Raw genomic sequence first — 21707 nt, forward strand, 5'->3', positions numbered from 1 at the left:
CCAGCAAACCTGCACAGTTCACCACACAAGGTGTCTCAATGGTTCCGTGTTGTGTCTCCACTGCCTTTACCCTCTTCACACCAATATCATCAGTTCGCACTTGAATGCCAGTTACAGGACAGTTTTCGATCACCTGATTTAAAGAATGGAAAACTGAAATGCTGTATGCACTTTTTTCCATGCAAGTACAATGCACAGGGAATCAGTCGAGTAATATTACAGACGTATAGATGTCCGACTGGAGAAGCCTCGTATTTACTTATTACTACAGAGGAAAAGTAACGGAACATGTGAGTCATTTGTGCAAAGCTTAAGAATGTAGTGTAGTAGTTGGGCTGTTCACAATATAAAGACATGCAAAATCAAAACTAATGTGTGTGTGTGTACACACACACACACACACACACACACACACACACACACACACACAGATTGAAATCTATGGGTAGAAACAGAATAAAGCTGGCCATCAACTAAAGAGGCATTTAGCAGATCAGTAGACATTACCGTGGCTCCTCGGGCAGTGGCTGCCCTGGTCAAGGTTGTGCAGGTACCTGCAGGGTCCATGGTGCCGTCTTTTGGAACATACAGTGTTCCATAAAGATCATCGACATTCATCAGAGGATACAGGTCCTTCGTCTCAGCCGGTGAAAGGACATGGGACTCAATACCATAAACTTTGCCCAGCTAGAAAAAAGAAAATGGGGAGATGACGTGTTCAATGTAAATATTACTTTAAAGGCACCTTTGTTCCAATTTCAAATAAGTGGTTAGAGAAAAATCTGCCATCATTTTAAATCATATCAAAGTCTTTATCTTCATGATAAAGCAAACAGAAAGACTCTTTTCAATACTGTAACTATAAGTTGAGTCTGCCGCTATGGCAGCATAGCGTTCTGTATTAGTTTTATAATATGCAAAGGGAACAGTAGTGTTGTTTGTGAACTTTGAAAATCTAACACACACAATTAAGGTAAATTAAGTTTTTTTCTCTCTCATGTACCTCATGTTAAGCAGTAAAAAAAACTTTTTTAGAAAACCCACAATCAATTTTACATTTAAAAGCCCCAAGGAGGAGCAGCAGTCGAATGTTTCATGAACTAGAGTGTTCCCTAAACACATCCTGTAGAGGCCATGTCTGTAGTGCACACATATTAAGCCGATATGTCTTGTTCTTTGGTGCTTTTGACTTCAGGATCCTTTACCTGAAGAATAGAATTATTTATGAGACATTACTCACCAACAACTATCTCAGTCTCGGAAATATTTAGTACATTTACATGCATAAAAAAAGATTTCCCTGTTGCAGATGGGTAAATGTGCATAAATATATACATAAAATCAATCAAACTGATTTACAAACTCAAATACTTTGAAATGAAGCGTTCTTTTCTTGAAGCACTGTGAACTAAATAGAAAACAAACAATTTTGACTAAGGATAATATTTACTTTCATCTTGTCTAATTGCTGTCACAGAAGTACTTGCTCCATCTGAAGTCTTTGTGTGTTTGTGTGACTCCTTTTGTATCCCAAAAAGTTAATTCTGTTCATTCGGATGCAGCGTTTTTAGCAGAATAAACGCTTCGTCACTCATCCAAGTTGCTTCTTCAAGTCTGAGCTGAGCGGAGATTTCCCCAACCTTATAAACAGTTCACTTGCATAATGATTGAAACTAATGACTGAAACTAGCACCACTGACGAACATTGGGCTGTGAGGTCAGTTTCCTCATCATTAATATGAAAATTGTCATAAGCATTGATCAACAACAACTGATCAACAGACTGATCAATGAATACAAACACATTTTCATGTGTTTTGCCTCTGTTTACTGAACAGTGAATCTATGCTTTCCTAATAATGTTCACAACCAACATGTCTCTGTCTTTACCGACATGAGGCGCTTGTACTCGTCAAGTCTTTGCTTGTTGGAAGCAATGAAGAGCCCTCCGTTCTGGATCCAGCCTGTATGGAGACCCGTCTCCTCCTCTAGGTCTTTGCTAATCACATTCCTGGTGTGGGCCAGGAGCTCTACCTCAACATCACTGGGTCGCAGCTGCCACAGGAGGCCTAATAAACAGAGGGACACAGGAGTGCAAAAAACTTAGTGGACATTAGTGAGCGTCTCGCACATGCAGGTGAACACACTTGATAATAATTACTACACAAAATTACCAAAGAGTGCTTAATTTACTCTTAAAACTTCTTATTAGAACGCTGCTATTAAAGTAGGATGTATAACTTCAGGCAAACACAGCTCTCTGTACTGTTACAGACTGTTACCTGCAGTATGCCAGGTGGTGCCAGCAGTCAGTCTGTCTCTCTCCAGTAGAACTACATTAGTCATTCCCATTTTGGCCAAGTGGTAAATGGTCTGACAGCCCAGGCTTCCTCCTCCAATCACCACCGCATCAGCTGACCTGAGGCAGGAGGAGGTATATGAAAAGACTAAAAAGGCTGATGCTACTCTTGACATATGAAGGTAACCAACCAGCCTGTGAGCTAGCACTAACTTATCAATTCACAAGTGCAACACAGTCCCTTTTTCTTTCCCCCTGCTTCCAATCTTTAAACTACAGCAACAATAATGACCAATAACTCCTTTTTTTAAATTAAACGAACAATAAACACTCTTGTTTTGATACAAACCTTTCCCAGTGCAAAGTATCAACAGAGCATCTATATTCTGTTCAGAACTTGTACATCACTGTGTCCATTCCTCCATGAACTAGTTTTTCTTCACAATCACGTATTAATCCACCACTTCAACCATTAGATTAATCAGCTGTTTATGTATAAAGTCACTGCATATAATCTTAAGAATATATTTCTGAAAACATTCCCACACAATCCATTTATCCATTCAAAACCCAATCTAACCTGGGTAATGGCTTAGTGGGTCCTGAGGAGGCTCCATCCTCCTGTTTGAGTGTCTTCTCGTAGGGAACACTCTTTTCCTTGGTGGGCTCCGAGCTGTAGGACCGAGTGCTTGTCCGGCACAGCGGAGAAAGAGGAGGCCTCACTGCTGAGAACACTCGCCAAACTGCGCTCCTAAGGAAGGCCATGACCCCTGTGTGCAGTAAGACAACACAAAGGGACATTTTAAGTTTTAAGTTATAACACTCAAGGTTTCAGAACAAAGTCATTATGTACAAAAACTCTTTTCTGAAGTATTTTCTGCTTGTTCTGGCTAGGATTTGTTTTGTTTGTTTGTTTGTTTGTTTGTTTGCAACATTTTGTACCCAGTGAAAACCATAATAACTGAAAAATAAATGTAAATAACTTTATTATACTCAGGTTCAGGGGAATTTACGCAAATTTGCGCAGGGTTAGTAAATCTAGTGGGCAAGACTTGGCGGATCGAGTATATAATGTTCAGCCACGTGCAAACACCAATAGTTTGACCAAACAAGGATTTTGGAAAAAACACTTTGGGCACCTGGGCGCAAAAACGGCAGCACATTCACCACTAAATAACCCCGCACTTAATGCGTATTACAAAGCTTTTAGCGGGTAAATGTGCAATTTATGCAATAACGTACAGAACGCGATGCACAGAGTGCGCTCGCCTGGAAACGACAAGTCTCAAAATAAAAGAAACTACATTAGCAGTTCCAGGTAGCAACGTGGCGTGAAGTTCTGCGATCTCAAACAACGGAGCATGCAAATTACATAATGCAGCAACTTTTGGATGTACATTCATGTCGCACTTACGCTCGATTCCGCTTGTCCAAGATTGCCCCGGAAACACACTCGATGAAAGAGGTAAGTATTGAGAGGGGCTGCTTCCAGAATTAAGGGAGTGGGTTTATGGTGAGAAACGGTCAAGTAGTTCCGCAGACCAACGAGCGACAGAACTGCTGTCGTGGCCCACAAGACACAGCTCAGTAGCTGTCAGATAAATGTGAGCTGCAGCGGTGTTAGACTGCAGTTGTAGTTCCTACCTTCACATGCGGTTTGGCATACAACTAGAAATTAGATCAGTCAGATAGGATTATACCCAAGCAGCCTAGTAAGTGGTGGAATTGAGCAACAACACATGACACTTTGGAAACGCCAGAAAAAGGTTAAGTAGACTTGACCAAGTACCTCAAATGAGTCAGCAGAGGTTCGTGACTTCGCTGGTTTTGTCCCATAAACATAAGTATGCACAAAATACCTCCTATGTGAAAATATTCAAGAAAATATATAATGTGCCAAAAGAGAAACATTAATGTCAATTTGCTGTTTGTTCTGTTTGTTTGGTTCATGAATGTGTGGGTGTCTGTATTTCCGGGAGGCTAGGGTAACAGCTGCTATTGACAGCCCAGTGATCAAATCAAGCAGAAGTAGGTCATCACATATATGTTGAACATGTGGAGTTTGTCTGTGTGAGGCATTTGACTCAGTGTTGTGGGGATGCTGCAGTAGGACAGGGGAAGAAGAAAAAAACACTTTAAACCTCAAAAGAAGGCTCCTTGCCACACTGAATGATTCAAACTTTGGCTCCAGACCCCTGAGACATCTGTAGTTGAAGCCTGCCAAGCTGACCTCATGATTCCCCACCTCCTAACCAGCAGCCAATAAAGTGCAAAGTTTAGGTCCCTCCTGTGCCAGGTGGTTCTTTCTAGTTTAGACAGCTTTGAGCTAGACTGAAGCTGAGTATAGGAGCTGTTGCCAGCACTGGTATCTTATGTATAAGAATCTGAAACGAAGAAAGTGGACCACAGCTACCTTTGAACTTTGTAGATTTCCTTAAACTAATTTTTTATGTGACTGAATAACAGTGTCTTAAGGACAGAGTGTTATGTCCACGTGTATTTGTGTGCACGCACATGTGTATGCTGCTATGCCAGCAGATGCAGCAGAACACTGAGCTGTAAGCACATAGATTGTATATAGTGGCTTCTCTTCTCTTCCTGTGGTATGTGGCAGAGTGTTCCAGAGAGAACCAGATAAACTACTGTATATGCAGACAGCTGGGGTGTGCTTAGAGGTAAATGTGTATGCTTTGATACAGACTTGGGTATCAAGTGCTGGTGTACTTAGAAAGACAGAAAGAAATAGATTCAATCAGACTCAGAATACTTTACTAGGGGAAATTCTTTTTCGTTACAGTGCTCCATTATAAACAACCATTAACAAAGACAGACAATACACTAACTAAGAATAGCACAATATATACAGGCATATATATACATAAAGGTCACTTATTAATAACAAACCTGAGTCAATAGCTAATAAATGTTGTTTTTTTTTTTTTTTTGCCTGTCCCGTTTGGCTCTTTTGCCATCAGAATTGTTGTCTAAAGGTAAAGAAAGATGCCCAACGGATTTACTTTACCAAATTGACCATCCCAGCCTTGCCGTAATGGTCTATTTGATTCACATTTTATTGTTTATTTTATTTTCACTTGCTGAATACGGGACAGACTTGACTGGGGGAAAGAAGGGGAGAAAGAAAGAGGGAAAGAAAAACAGCTTAGAAGAGGGACGGGGGAGAAGGGCAAAAAACAAAAACCAACAGAACGGGCGGGGAGAAAAAAAATGCATATATCAATCACCTGTTGAGAAAGAAAAAAGAAAACAAGCAGAAGAGAACAAGAGTAATAGAATAAACAACATCACAATGATATATGGGAATATGACAGTAAATACTAAATATTAAACATTATTGTGCAGCACATAAGATCAACAGAACACAGTGTGCTTTGAGGTAGGAGCCAAAAAGGGTGTAGTTTGTGGGTGTGATCACCCGTGTGTACACCTGTGAGCATGGACGTGCTTGTTTTTTTAAAAGGTTCCTTCATGTAATGATCTGCTAGAGGGTGTGGGGGGGATAGCTAATAACTGTTACATGAATAGACTGAGAAAATATTTTTTACGTTTGTGTCGAGCCCTTCATTTTTAGAGTGCTCTCAGAAGTTATTTTCACAGCAGAGAGAAAGCTGTCCTTTACTGGTAACTTGTAAAGATGACAAAGAAATAAAAGAAGAAATTATCAGCTTTCATGGTGATATGCACATACATTTTTCAGTATCTCAGAAATGGCAGTGTTGATTTGATTCCCCCATTTTCAGCTGTGTAAGTTAACAACTGATGGACAAGTTGTCGTGGAAGTGTCTCACCCTTTTGCACACAATGTTCACAGATGAGAGATGAGCAGGTGTTCTTTCATGAGAGGTTATTTGGAGGCAAAGCCTTCACGGGATTCTGTGTAGCCCTGTGAAAAACTAATAATTTTCAGAAGCACCTTTAGCAGCAATAAGTGGAAGTAATCATTTTCTTTATGACTTTATCATCCTCTCACATTGTTGTGGAGGTATTTTGGCCCACTCGTCTCTACGGCTTTGCTTCACTTCATGAAGGTTTGCAGGCATTCGTTTTATGAACAACAGGACTGTGCAATATGGCCAAGTACCTCTAGTACCTTCCAAAGGACATCTGTCCTATAGAAGTCTTACAGTTTGTTCAGATCCAATTTTTCAAATCTGAGCCGTCCTGCCATGTAGTGAGAGGAGGTTTTGGTTTGTTTTGTCCTGGTAATTCATCCAAACGAGCTATACTTGTTCTAATTTTACTCTCATGAAATTTAACCCTTACCTAACACCTGAAAAAAAAACCCAGTTCACCTGTAACAACAGAAAACAAAAAGGCTATGCTCTAGAGACCACAGATCCAATAGTGCAAGAACCCACGCGTCATGTGAACTTATTTGTCAGTGTTACAGAGGCAGTACTGCAAGATGAAACACTATTTTTAGTAATAAGAAACATAGGGCTGGACTGGAATTTGACAATAATTTCATTGGGAGAAAGTTTTATTCACAGGTCAGGAAATCTCTGCAAAAGGTCTGCATGGACATGTATGGATGCTCCTGGAACTTTCTCAATCATCTTAGTTTTATTGTTACAAAGCAGTTGCTCCTTTCTCAATGGCCTGGCCTTCAACTTGGAGCACAGACTGTTTTTGAGTTGAAATTGAAGAGAAATATCCTGCACTTTGGATTATTCTGCAGTTTTTTAGTGCCTCTGCAGAATGCATGGGCAGGGTGCGCACTCATCTTTCTTCTCCTGGGAGTTTGGGTAAGTTTCCCAGGATTTTCAACACCTGCTAAAGGGGAGAACAACAGGTAAGATGGAGTGGGGGACTTCCTTGTGAGTTTTTCAGGTGTTTAACTGGGATTTATTTTTTGGGTTTAGATTCCCAGAATCTGATTTTATTTTGTATGTGTGGCATTTTTTGTAAATATTTATATTTTAAGTAATGAAAATAGAAAACTGGTTTTATTGGCATTTGTTAATGTGGAAACACCTTTTCTTATGTGGTAGCAGTAAAATGAGGTGCAAAACAAATAATTCATGTGGCTTTAAATACGAAATGTTCGAGAAATAAATCACGCAACCTTACTTTGCTTCTGCCCTTATAATTCTGAAATGTACAGTATTGTATTTATTTCCTTGTGGCCTGCACTTTAAAACACATCAAGTTGGATAAAGACAGTTTTTGTAGTTTTGCCTCTGCACTGTACACTACCACAGAGGCTTTTAAATCAAACATTAACTGATTGAAGTGCTGACTTTCGGCTTTAGGGGATTTAACAAAATAATGCTTTAACTTTTAAGGAATCGTTGCCATTTTTATACACAGCCCCTATTTGTTGGAAAAGTAATCGAACAAATGACTGACAAGCAGTTTCGTGGCCAGGTGACGGCTGATCCCTTGTAATTAAATGACAAATGTAGTAGACATAAGAATGATTCAAAGTGTTGAATTTATATCTTACACAAATCAAAGTCTACAGCTTGTTACTGTTATTTTAATTGAGACCTAAAGACACATCAGTGCCAGTGAGCAAGCCCTTTATTCTGCTGAAAAGAAAAAGACTAAATAAACCATCAGAGGCAGTAAAGACTTTAGGAATTGTCAAATCAACAAACTGGTACGTTGTTAATAAGAATAAATGCACTGGCCAGCTCAGGGCCTGAAAAACCACAAAATACAACTAAAGTGTAAGCATTTCTAAAGGCAAAGAAATGGGATATTATTCAGTGGCCAAGTCAGTCATAATCCAACAGAGCATGCTTTTCAGTTATTAAATACACAAGCTGAAGGCAAAGAGGCCTAAAAACAAGCAGCAACTGATGGTGGCTGCTGTAAAGGCCTGGCAGCCAGCATCTCAGTGAAGCAAACACATTTAACAATGTCAATGTTTTTTTTAGACTTAATGCTGATGGCTGAAAAGGATTTTCATCAGTTCTGAGCCTCTAAAAATGGGGCACTGTATATGAAAATGACTGTAATTCCTAAACAGTTAATGCAAAATTTTTGTAAATCCCCTTGAATAAAAACTGAAAGTCTGCACATCAATCACAATGACTGATTTCAAATCCACTGCAAAAATTGTGTCTTAAACTGCATTTATGTACTTCTCCATCTACACACACATCTATAGGTGTGCATGTATGTAAACTCTGGCTGCAGTAGCAGAATTTAGGAAACAGTACCCCCTTGTGTTTTTTCTTCTTAGCACATGGTAGCTTTGTGTATTTAATAAAATATGTTCATTTGTTAACTAACAGTCCATAACCATTTATATAACAGTACAAAAATATTTGTATTTCAATTCTGAGCTGCTTGCTATCCAGATGTGAAATCAGTGGCAATTAATGAATCGTAATATTAATATAAATTTATTGCTCAAAGATGCAGAGACAAAAAGTAGACCCAGAGACAAAACTGGACCCACGTATCGTACATCATGTTGTGCAACTCATCTGTGATTCACAAAGAAAAACAAATAAGTTAAGATATTTGCAGGAAAACAAATCTTCAATGTCAAAAAAACAATATACGAAACAGACCGTCATCAATGCGCACAAAAATGAAATACAAGTTTAGTTTGACCTGATCAAATCCACAAACTTGCGACATCAGTTACCTGCACTGCAACCCTGTCTAGACGAGTGTCAGCTCAATCCTGGAGCGACAGCGATGCTACAAAAGACTGTTAAAGGCTGTACTTTCATAAGACCTTTAAACACTTAAGCAACACATAGCATTTATACTTTTTAAACATAACATGTGGACGCTCTCCAAAACTGGATAAAAACCAAAGCTACACTCTTCAAGCCTCAACATGTTGCATAGATTTTATGTAAGTAATTGGGCCTTCAAAAAAAAGTATTTTTACTTTAGGAATTTCTTGTGGTTGTAATAGTGTCATAAAACCTGAAATCTTCTCAAACGGTTCTCAAATCATGACGTAATATTTTAAAACCAGTAATATGCGCAAAATTACATGAAGGTAATTTTGTTTCCAGTTCATGTTAAACTCCTAAGGGTGAACATGGCTAAATGTGAAAATATTAAAATACAGCTAGGGAGTAGAAGATAATCCAAGTTAATTAAGTTAAGAAAAAAAAAAATCAATCTGAAGAAGCGTAAACTGATCAAAAGCAAACATTCAATGTGTAAGAGCTACTAACAAAATACTTATCAATTATGGTCATTCGAGATTTGTGTTAACTCTCCAGTCCCCAGTGGAGGACACACGCAAGCACAGAAATGTACAGACAGATTATAGCAACACGAAAAAAAGAAAAGAAAAAAAAACAATAGCCAATACATTTCAGACTTTTTTTTTCCAGACTTGCCAGGAGTTGTTAACAGTGCAATTACTGAACCCTCGGTTAGAATATGATCAACAGATTACGCACTATCACAGGAGTACATTTAAACAGGTTGACACGAACCATACAGAATGAATTAACGCTCTAAATGAAGCAACTAAACTAGATGACTGAGCAAAGTAAAAGAAAAGCACATAGAAGGATAAACACTCTAAACATGGGGTTGTTTGAGAAAAATCTATTGTGCAGGTTGACGCATTTATTACACCGAGACAACTGTGCATGTCTTTACACAAAGCCGAAACGAACACCATATCTTATGTTGTTGCCTCCTATCTAAGAAGCTCAGGTTAAATGACACTGAGCATGTCAGTTTTATGACACAAGGTGGAGTGAAAGTATCACTCTCTCCTCAGTAACAGTCTCTCTGACCTCATGGCCTGTGGACCTGCAGATTCTCCTCAGCTACATTTGTGCTGCACTAAAGTTCATCCCTGTAGGCGACTGACAGCATCTCGGGTGCCGGGGCAGCCCCTTTCAGGGTCTTGTGGGAGCCCCTCCAATCAGTCCTCACAGAGTCATCATCCCACAGGGTCGACGTCTCTGTGTCGCTCACCCACTGGGGATCACCGGCGTAGTGACACGGCTGGACCAGGAGGGGGTGCGCACTGAAGGCTTGTAAGTTTCTATTGGGGAAGTGGGATTTGTAGTCCTCGCTGCAGAGGGAGCACAAAGGCAGTGTTTAGACTGGGTAAAATCATTCGAAACTTAAAAACACAGGATAGGATGTCACAATAAAGAAAAAATAACAAAAATAACAGCGCTGGAACTTCAGATGGAAGTTTTGTTTTTCTTGGGGGGGGGGGGGGGGGGGGGGGGCAGTTTGAGCAATTTTTCACCATTTACTGAAATGTTAAATATAAACATCAGGGATATTTTGTGATTTCATTACACTATACTGATTTGACAAGAGATGGTGACAACAGGCCAATTTCAGAGATGGTTCAGTTACTCTTGGCATGAAGGGCAACAATGCATGGGGTGCATTTGTTGAGTGTTCTCAGCAGACTAGTCAAGCATATCAAATCAGAATCACAGTGGTGTGAAAAAGAGAGAGAGTGCAGAGAAAGCAGGCTGGCTATAGGCCAGATTTCCACACATGATGGAGCACACAGACACAGCCAGGCCTTCTGGTTTGCAGATCCTTTGGCACAAAGTGCATTTCATTTCTTAGAGTTAGTTCCTGATGACGAGAACAGTTGCCTTGTTGGGGAAACTGTCAAGGATACCATTGTTAAAGCCAGAATTTGATTCACCCATTACACTAATAATTTAAAGATACATTTGGAGGTTAAGTCGATATTTTATAGACCTCCAGCAACCATCTAGCATGAAATAGAAGCTTTACAGATGATGGCTCCAAGTCAGCAGTTGAAGGATCGCCAATGTGGTTAGACTTCCTTTGTACGGAGAGACAAACGTGCATTTTTATTGCATCAGACAGTCGTCTGGACCTTTGCAACCAAAAATGTGAACCTCATAGTGATGCCAGATGAACGCTAAGGGATAACCATAGTCATCATGGTGGAGGAACCATGGATGTCTGTATTATTATGGCAGTAGTTAAAACTAAACAACAACATCTGCGGTTGAAAATTAAAGGCAATGATTAAAAAAGCAGTTCCAACAATGGCCACTGGAGGCTTGCTCCCAAAGTGAGTCAACCCCAATGACTCCAATGTTAGTAGGCCAACTTCCAACCAGAAAATACAATTTCCCCTTCAACTGGTAGGCCTTAGCTATTTAGAGTGACTGAACTGTCTGTGCTCTAGTTATGGTGCATATAAAAGAATATTTTTAGTGAGCTTTAATTAGCAGGTATCTATGTCTGTGACAAATTCACATGATGCAACTTGTCAACCATCCTACCATCTTTCATTTCTTGACAATAGCTCATTTCTATCTGCCAAAGCTGAATATATATGATAAATGATAATAGCGACCACCTATCAATGGGCTAAAATTATTCTTTTTTGTGATTATACACGTACAACACATTATTAAAGCATCATTTTGATTTCGCAGCCAACGGCATAAACAAACCAAAAAATGCTGTAGTTCTAAATATAAGGCTTCAAAATTAAAGTCCCCAAACAAATGACTGATATTAGTGTGGCAGCATAATTCTTTTATATCAAATCTGTAATAAAGAAACTTTGATGTTGCAGCTTAATTTTTGTTTTGTTTTTACCAAAGTAAGTACAGACCATACTGTTAGTGCCACAAACACTGGTATAAACTTAAATAACAAACCATAGAAATTTAAGTATGGACTAAAATAGTCTGGACTGACCATACAGTAGTGTAATTCATGGAGAAAGGCGACAACATAGGCTTGGAAAAAATATATATCTTCTTTACCACAAACAAAACTGAGTCCACTCTGGCTGCTCACATCTGTCGGTCACACTGTGTTTAAGAAAATGTCAGCCCACACTGACAAAAATTCAGACCATTAATCCCAGAAAGAGATGCAGACACGAGGCCTGTGCATCATAAAAGGAAAATGCTGAGAAAGATTAAATCTATTTTGAAATGTGGTGCGCTAATTCAGCTTGACAAGCACAACATATCAAAGTGACTTTCTTTCAGAAAAACGCAGTGAAGTAAAACCACAGACTTCCACATAGTTCTTTAATCTATACACTCCAAACAAAACTAGGCTAAATATAAAGCATGTACACATGTTTAGGCAGCTATAGAAAAGAATGTTTTTAGCCCTGAGGTCTGCTTTAGTTTAAACGGTCTCGCAGGAGAAGGAGATTAAAGAGTGCTGAAGAACAGGTTTCATTATAGCGGTCACTGTATGGAACATACAAGAAGAAAACCAGAAAAACTTCAAAGTGCGCAGAGAGTAGCATGAGTGTATTTTTGACACTTTTTTATGATACATACTTCGGATGTTTGTCGTACATAATGGGGAGGAATTCATCAACAGGCAGCATCTTGGAAAGTGGCTCAGCATTGAGGAGTTTCTGGGCTCCCTGTAGGGAGATGGCGTAGGACAGAGTCCAATACGAGTAGTCGGCCATCACCAAGTTACGAACGTTCTCCACTGGCTCCTCCTTTCCAGGATTCACCTGCTTCCTGCCCAAGTATCTGTGGCAACATAAAGCGATCATAAGAACTAAAGAAGTTAAAAAAAAAAAATCAGGCGCGGGGTAGAAGCAGCAAAAACCCAGGATGGTCAAGGCATGTGATTTTTACAATCAAACTCCACCTTGCTGTTCTTTTCTGCCTAGCAGGCATAAAACATTTTTCAGCACATGCTCTGTACGTGCATTTTCCTTCCAAATATGTACGAAAAAAGAAAGTGCTAACATCACATGTTTAAGTATTTTGGATGAGCTTTAACCATGGAGCTTGGGATATTCTATTAGGGTTTGTTTTTTTTTAATTAAATGATTTTATCTCATAATATGAGAAAAAAAAAATCACCCTACTGGACTTCATGGTTCTGCACAGTACACAAAATGTTAATGGTTATAGCAAATACGATTGCTCTACAAAAATATGTTCCATTAAGTTATTATTGTATATCATAGTCATAAATTTGTCCCAAATTCTACACTAGAAAAACTTCAAACTTTGTCTGAAGTTTTGTCTAATCCCGTTTGTATGATTTCAAACAAAACCAGCAAACTATATCAAAGGGTACAAATGCACTTTGGACTTTATAATGAACCTAACCTGAGCTTTCTTACCTGCGTCTCATTTAACCTTAACCAAAAACAGGAATTGGACTGGAAACTAGGAGTAAAATGTGTCTTACATGATGTCCCAGTCCAGCTCCACCTGCTCCACATCCTGCATCATTTTGAGTATTCGTCGCTTGAAGTTGGCCTGAAAGCGAACATCATCTTCAAAGACCAGGGCCTTATCCATCTGCATGTCCACCATCTATGGAAAAAGAAGTATACACACTGTAAGCCTGACCTGTTAAATAAATCAAAAGGTTTGTGTCATAAAAGCAGGTTTTTATTTTGCATCCATCTTCTTTACAAACATGACTCTTGGTTTTCAGCTGAGTGCAATTATTTTCATTTACAGTTGTGAAAAAGAAAGTACGCCTTCTTTGAATTTTAAGGTTTTACATAAAAATAATCTGGTCCTTAGCAGTTCTTATGTAAATGCAAATTCAGATTAACAACCACACATTATATATTACATCATGTCATTATTGATTGTATGAGAACAACTCCATAATGCAGAAGCTAAGGACAACTTACTTAGATATGAATTAAGAGGGTAAATAGCAGCCAGGCACTGTGAATCAAATACACTTAACATCAGCAGGTGTGAGCACTTACATAAAAGCAGATGTTTTGGCAGTTTGGTGGTATGGAGCATTCAGGTGTGTGTTAACACAATGTCAAGAAGGAAAGACATCTTACACATGACCTTAAAGAAGCAATTGTTGCTGTCTTTTGTCTTGGAAGGGTTGTGAAGCCATTTTCAATCATTTGAAGTCCATTTTTTGAAAGCATTCAGTACAGCTGACAATCTTCCTGTGGACATCCCAGCAAATGTCCACAAACAAACGGCAAGTTTGAAGGGTTGCAAGAAGAAAGCCTCTTCTTGGCAGCACGGCTTAGGTTTGCAAACTTACATCTAAAAAAACCCCACAAGACTTCTGGAACAATGTGTGGTGGACATATGACACCAAAGTGAAGATGTTTGGCCATAATGGACGCTGATATGTCTGGAGAAAACCCAAACACAGCACATAAACCTCACACCAACTGTCAGCACAATGGTAGAGGGGTGATTATTTATGCTTTTTCTACAACCACAGGACCTGTGCTGCGAGTCAGAAGCTCCTCTGTATACCAGATCATTCTAGTGTTAAATATGAGGCCTTCTGTCCAAAAGTTAAAACCTTTGGGTCATGCAGCAAATCTACAACAAAATGCCTGAAAAAGAAATAAATCAAGGTGTTGCAACGGCCGAATCAAAGTCCAAACCTCATCTCCGCTGAAATGCTGTGGTGGACTTTAGGATAACTGTGCATAAATGGATGCTTGCAAACCTCAGTGAAGTGAAGCTGCGTGCTGTAAATGAGAGCGGGCCAAAATTCTTCCACAATGATGTAAGACACCGATTAAGTCATCCAGAAAACCACTACTTCAAGTTATTACTGCTAAAGGTAACGTAAAAGCTACTGAAGTTGATATAGAAACGCTTAGAACTCAAAGAAGTTATAGTTTTGTTTTCACATGACTGTATCATAATATTGTAAAAAGGTGATTTGCAAGGACTGTATATACAATTATGCTTTCTTCTTATATAGTATACTATGAAGTATAAATTAAAATATTTGAGTTTTAACTTCAGAAAAGGGATTTGAAAAATGTGTGACAGTGTGTGTCCTCTCACCTCCTTCCAGATGTAATAGTGACTGAGGAAGCAGCCCACTTCTCCTTTGGTCAGAGTGCGTCCAGAGAATGGGTCATAGTATCCTGGCAGCAGGTCGACACCCAAAATCTTAATGTCACTGCTGTTCAGTGCACTGCATACACACACACACACACACACACACACACACACACACACACACACACACACACACACACACACACACACACACACTTTTTTTTTGGTAATTCTGTCTTTGATAAGAGAAGAGCGTTCAAATTTGGAGCATACGTAGCCATAACGCTGATATTTATTATAAGCCACAAGTGTCCATATTTTCAAGATAAGAATTGAAATTGGCCTCACACCAAGAGTCTGAATTGACACGGTGTTACATTTCTTGACAAACTTAACTATAAAACTGAGAGAGGAAAAGACCTGAGAGCAATCCACTCACTTTCCATCCACGGCATCGACCACTTTGACGTCAATCTCAAGCTCGTTTAGAGAGAACAACATCCTGTCTCTGCGGTCAGCACGCCGTCGCAGGTTAATCAGATAAATCTGTGCAGGAGATGGGCGACCCAGAACGTTATTTAAATCTGGACACTGTGTACCATCATCATAAATCTTTGAGTTTCATCAAATGGGTCGACTGCATATTCGGCATGTTTTCAAACTCTATTCACTCAGTGAAAACATGCATCATAATTGGTCTGAATCTTGCTGAACATAAAGTACTACCTAAAAAGTTGATGTATAATTATATTATATATTACACATAATTACATCCATGCTTTCATTACTGCATAGAACAAGCCTGTATAAGGTTGGGTTAACCTTTTTTACACATTAACTGAAAAAACTTGAACTGGTTCACCTACCTCATCAAATCCCAGGAGGTCTCTCTGTTTTGGAAACATGTGGATGAAACGGGAAGGATACATGGGTGGCCCGTCGACTTTTCCACAAACAGGGATATTAGTTTGGGGGGGGGGGTAAAAGAGAGGTGAGCTGATGTGCCTTTTTTTAACTGTCATTATTTGCCTTTAGTATTACAAATCATCTATGCTCTTACTCATAGACTCAAGGTGAACATGGACAAAGTTGAGACGATCGTCTTCTAAGGTGTAGTGCGGTTTGGCTGGAACGTTCAGGTAGCCGTAGCGCTCCTTGTTGCACAGGTACATCTGTATCTCTGAGTAGCAACGAAAAGCAATCATTTAATTAATTATAAACATATTTATTCATGTATATTTTCAACACTGAGTCCTGAAATATACAAATATTCTACAGTGAAGCAAGCGCAGACGTGATTTAGTGCAACAGCTGTGTTGAGTAAACCTGACTGCTGAACATAATAACACACGAGCATCTACAGACCTGCAGCCCGACAGGAGAAGGCAAAAACAATAATATCGTCGTAGGGCCACGAGTAGTCCTCATGAGGAGGATAGAAAGCAAGTTTTTTCATGCCCTCCTTCCTCAAATCCAGCAGCAGGGTGCTGTGGACCATAGGCACAGGGAAGCAGCCCACTCGGTGACGATGACGGGTGGGGAAGTACTCTGCTGTTCGACGATAATATCCCTAAAGAATTGAGATATTTAAAAAAATATGCTTACTTATGTCCTAGATCTGTGTCATTTTTCTGCATTATGTTCATCAAGAAAGCAACAACAATTTTTTTTCTCAAGTATTCCCTTTAAGCGGATAAATAATCACTCATTTTTAAGTGCTGCTCACCTGTGGAGTAATACCACACCAGTAGTTAGAGTACGCCCCCGGAGAATCTAACATAGGAGCGATGACTGACTTGTTTTCTGCTATCAGCAGGTTGAGGGATTCTGGATTTGTGAGGATATTGTCCGTGTCTGCGTACTGAATCACAGAGACAGAAAATACAAAGGAAAAAGTATTTTTCATTCAAATTACAGTTGCTAAGTTTTTTTTTTTTCTTGGATGAAATAACAGCCTCAGTAAGAAAGACATCCCATCTGCTTAATCAAGAAAGGAGATAATATGAAACTTATCACAAGAAAGGTACCAAGATATAATCAGCCCAGCGTTTCCTGGCAAAGTTGAGCGCTGCTTGTTTCAGCTTCATCACATATTCGTATCTGCTGTTGGGCCAATGCTTAGGACCCAGCTCTCCAGCATAGGACCTAAGACACACAGAAGTACAGTATTATTAGGGGATATAATACTATATTGGTAAAATGTTGTATAATTTGCCACGTGAAGCAAATATGTGATTGGCTGAATGGTTTCTATTGTAAAAAAAACAAAACAAAACAAAAACAGCATCGCTGAATCATGCTGGAGTGTTGACCACAGTGAATACAGCATACCGATGCTAATGGATTAAATAAAACCAGAACAGTAAATAAGTTCTGTGGTGCTGTGAAAAGAGCATAAACAGGTGGATAACGTAACAGTTTCATGACTGTAGAAGTTTAGCAGAACTCACTCAGAATAATAACTGACAGGCATAAAAGAGTCTGCTAATAGAAAGCAGAGCATCATGTACAGACAAGCCTAGATATGCTTTGTCAAACTCTTTTTTTTAGCTTTTAAAATGAATACCAGATGAACTGCAAAGTTGCAGCCTACAGAGGGGTGTTAATACTTTCACTGAACACGTGGACAAAAAGAGCCAGTAAGAAAAATCAATACATGTACAATCTGAACATTGTTTGATTTATTTTGTCAATACCAGGATGACACTTCAGAGGATCATAGATTTGCCTCCTGATGAGTAAAAGGGATTGTTCCTGTCATTTCCCTTGTAGAAAGCAACTATTGAAGGTGATCTGCTTTGATCCACGTGTGCTGTAAGATCAAGTTGGGGGTGTTTCCAAACTCAAATCCCAGCAGTACACAAAGCTCAACACATTAACATTTTCAGACTTACGTTGGCTTGTCCATTGGTCTCCACTCAACATAATGGTAATATTTCTGCATGACAGTCAGCCACTCCTTCAGTATGGCTGTGGTGTTATCTGTGTTGTGATCCGTGGCTGCCCTGGAAAGCACAGAGAAGGCAGAGGGTGAAGTAACTGCACCAAACGTAGGGAACCTAAACTTGGCGTTGGTTCTTGTTATTACTTATTCCCCTCGTTGTGCCAGAGGAACAGTGAAATCTACATTATGTGAATTTTTCAGCTCCTCATCATGCCGGTGCAAAATCCATGCTGCATTCCCGCTCTCATTGGTAAATGTCAAATTATTTGCTGACAGGCTTATTTGATTCAGTGCCCAATACTGATGTTCAGCCTGTGTATTACTCGATCAACAAACAAAACCAAATACAATACAAAACAACACAATACAAATGATTACTACTTATTTGAGCAGAGTTTTTCAGGTTTGTAAACGTTTTAATGTTGTCTCTCAGTTCCACTGAATGATCTGAACAATCATTTTCCGCTTCTCTGGTTTACGGTACACCACAAGGTTCTATTTTGGGGCCTTTACCGTTTTTGTCATATCTGCTCCCTTTTCAGCACATTTTCATCACTTTTAAGGACATTTCTTATCACTGCTAGATAGACTGGCTGTCAAATTTCTTCAACTTAGTGAAGAGAAAGCAAAAATCCCATGACAGATTTGTGCTGAAGGTAATGGAAATTCTAGATTGCCTTGCCCCTTTTGCTAAAGTTTGAATAACTTTTGATTGTGGATACTCCCGTTAAAGCTCTGGTTCACTCTCGTTTTTATCACTTCAGAAATATTGTCAAATTAGGTTTCATTGTTTCACAGTCTGAATTGGAAATCAATCAAATCATAATCAGTCTTTTATTTCATCACATCTAGATTATTGCAATTCGCTAATTCAGTTCCACTTGCACCCCATTAACTTCAGTCTACTTTAAGATTCTAGTTTTGACTTTTAGAGCTCTGCATTAACAAGCACCAGCATATATCAGGTATCTTTTTGTATCCTTACATCCCCAGTACATCCCTGAGGTGACTTAATCAGGACTTGCTGGCTGATATACAAATATAAAAATAAATGAGACAAATACCCCAAGAGTTTGAAGCTCTCTCCCACTGAGTCATAGCACTATGAAGTTGGTGATCTCTTTTAAAAATGAGGTTAAAAATGCATATTTTTAACCTTGCTTTTTGGTAACTTTTTTGTCTTTATGTTTTTAGCATTTTGTGATATTCATCTTGAAAGGGGTTATATTAAGAAAAATTTACTTTTTTAATTACTTTTTGATTACTTTTAACCCAATGCACTTCATGACCTCTGGGCAGAAAAGAAGAGCAAAGTGGCTGACAGCTTTTGCACTAAAACATGCATTGGATCCCGTTCCTGTCCACAGCTGTGAGTTATCTTCAGCAGTGTCACTCTAGCAAACCTTTACTTGTGGTGAAGTAGGGTTGGACAAAATGACAAGGTATATCAAAGATACTAGATATCTGTCAATTAGCAGAATGGCTCTATTGCATGACCAGGTTTTTGTTAGTCTTGTTTTTTTTTATTTGTGCAAATAAGACACCACTGCAGAGTAACATCCTTTTTTTTTAAACTTCATCATAATATTAGGGCTCTTAATGATTTCTTTAAACTCATATTTGTACAGCAACTGGAGACACAGTTAGGGAAGGTCTCTTTGAACCATTTCTAAACAACTGCGGATTCCAAGATCATTGGTTCAAACAATTATACAATGTAAAAGTTACTCTCATGTGTCTGGAAGAAGACCCAAATCGTTACTCTCAGATGAGAGGAAACTGATTAGGATGTTCAGGAACAAACCAGGAACCTCCAAGGCTCAAGCCTGCCATGAACAGAAAGTTGCTGAAACACCAGTGTCACTGTCCACACTGGAGTGAGTTTTACAACACCATGGACTGAGAGAGCGCTAACCGAAAAAAGAAACCCCTGATCTAAAATCAACACCTTCAAGCTTGACTACAATTTACAGTTACTTTCAAACACAATAACACTATCAGGTGTCAAACATGGTGCTGGTAGCATCATGCTCTGCTGCCAGTGGTAGGGGTAAAGATAAAGCCTGAAATCAACAGATGGATAGTCGAAACTTGGACACAACTGAGTGTTCCAACAGGACAATGATCCCAAACACACATAAAAACTGTTATTGGAATGGATAAAGCAGGCCAACATTAAGCTTCTGGAATGGCCTTCCCAAAGCACCTACCTCAACTCTATTGACAATTTGTGGACTATGCTTAAAGGCCCGATCTGGATCCAACCAATTTAAATAAACTCTACTAATTCTACTAAGAAGAGAGTTCAAATATCCGTCTGGAAGTGTGCCAGAAGCTTGTTGGTGGCTACCAAGGCGTCTGAGGTGCTGCTTGCTAAATCTTCGTGTGGGTGGATGTTTGTTTTTGACTCTGTATGGATTAGAGAAAATCCAAAATAAAGTTCTTACTTTGTTTCAAATAAATAATTAAAAGTCAAAAATTGCCATGACTTTCATGACGATGATGATCAATATTCTCGTAGGACTCAACATACTAGAGTCATCTCCTCATCTTAAACCAACAGTTAATCTTTTTCCATCATTACACCGATTAAACGGGATCTCTTTTACTTCCTCACTAATAAACCACTCCGCGCTGTCTAAACAGCTAAATCCCTAGAGTTTGTAGATTTGAACATGCAGCATGAATTATAAAGAAGTAAAATCACTGCTGGTACAGTTACTCTATACAAACTTCACGGGACATAAAACTCCAAGCGAGCGACGGTAGGAAACGAATGCGGCGGAGTGAAAGGCAGCCTGGACTGTGAAAGGCGCAGAGGGAACAGGGGAGGGGTAGGACGCTGCTGCTTTCACAAACTCATTTAAATGCCATTGACCTTTTGAACGGCTGCTATAGACGGATAAAAAGGAGACCCCTCTACAAACAGCCTGGCAGTCCATGCAGGAAACCCACCACACAGAGATGCGATCTTTGGGGTAGTTGAGTCTCTCCAGAGCTCCGAGGTAGTATGGCAGGGAGTGACCGGTATTTCTCGCTATGATAGCGATAACCACGGTTGGAGGCTGCATTTTCGACTCCTCTGGATACTTCTCCTCCGAAAAGTAACATTCAGTCTGAAAAACAAAGGCCCCCAAAGCTAGAAAGTGAAGTATCATGGTGGAGGCTGTTAAAGTTGGAAAGTAATCCGCGGGGCTCCGGAGCAGCACGTAGCCGCGGTACGCGTCAGCAGTCCAAGAAAAAAGGGCTTTCCCAAATGTTCAACCCCTTTCTTCATGTACAAGCTGGCCCCTTCTGAAGAGAAATGCAAACCCAATCCTAAAGCCAGAGAGGGTTATATTCCGCTGTAATAAACCTTTTCCTGTAGGAAAAAAAACAGAAAGAGGGGAAAGAGGCGTGATTTGGCCACACTGGTATTTACAGCGGTGGGATACCCTTGGAAAGATTAGAAAGATGGAGAATAAAGTTTTAAAGTTTAAGGTCGAACATCCTTAAAAATATCATTAAAATGTTCCCAGGGATAGAAATCGGTGGGGGGGGGGTGCATTTAAACATGGCAATTTGTTAGTCAAAAATTTATTTATTTAATTATTGTTTTTGAGTAAACCAGTCACAGCCTTTTAAATATTCCGACCACAGTATGGACATTTAGTCTGGATTTTGAATAAACCCAGCTTTGTCGTAATATGAAGCCAAAGAGTAGCAATTACAGAGATTCACC

At 39.4% G+C, this 21707-nt stretch overlaps 2 protein-coding genes across 3 annotated transcripts in view; both read right to left on the bottom strand.

Moving 5' to 3' along the window:
- sardh (sarcosine dehydrogenase) overlaps window positions 1–4234 on the bottom strand; it is a 43817-nt gene extending 39583 nt beyond the window's left edge. The window contains exons 1-6 of one of the 2 annotated variants that reach the window (XM_026174125.2): window positions 4089–4234; window positions 2880–3069; window positions 2283–2419; window positions 1891–2069; window positions 508–687; window positions 10–133 (exon numbers count right to left, since the gene is read on the bottom strand). In XM_026174125.2, the coding sequence (XP_026029910.2) occupies window positions 10–133; window positions 508–687; window positions 1891–2069; window positions 2283–2419; window positions 2880–3064 (805 nt within the window). In that variant the 5' untranslated portion in view covers window positions 3065–3069; window positions 4089–4234. Of the gene's footprint in view, window positions 1–9; window positions 134–507; window positions 688–1890; window positions 2070–2282; window positions 2420–2879; window positions 3070–3713; window positions 3855–4088 lie in introns of those variants that run through there. The other variant, XM_026174124.2, reaches the window with a different exon arrangement.
- Window positions 4235–8654: 4420 nt separating this feature from the next.
- cercam (cerebral endothelial cell adhesion molecule) lies at window positions 8655–21278 on the bottom strand. Its single transcript, XM_026174130.2, is given in 13 exon segments — window positions 8655–10325; window positions 12565–12768; window positions 13442–13569; window positions 15046–15178; window positions 15482–15588; window positions 15909–15985; window positions 16103–16222; window positions 16408–16612; window positions 16769–16903; window positions 17070–17187; window positions 17937–18047; window positions 20942–21200; window positions 21203–21278. Coding segments are annotated over 13 exon segments (1893 nt in total). The 5' UTR covers window positions 21264–21278; the 3' UTR covers window positions 8655–10090.
- Between the last annotated feature and the right edge of the window lie 429 nt (window positions 21279–21707).

Source organism: Astatotilapia calliptera, chromosome 7, assembly GCF_964374335.1.
Source record: "Astatotilapia calliptera chromosome 7, fAstCal68.1, whole genome shotgun sequence".
Lineage (NCBI taxonomy): Eukaryota > Metazoa > Chordata > Actinopteri > Cichliformes > Cichlidae > Astatotilapia > Astatotilapia calliptera.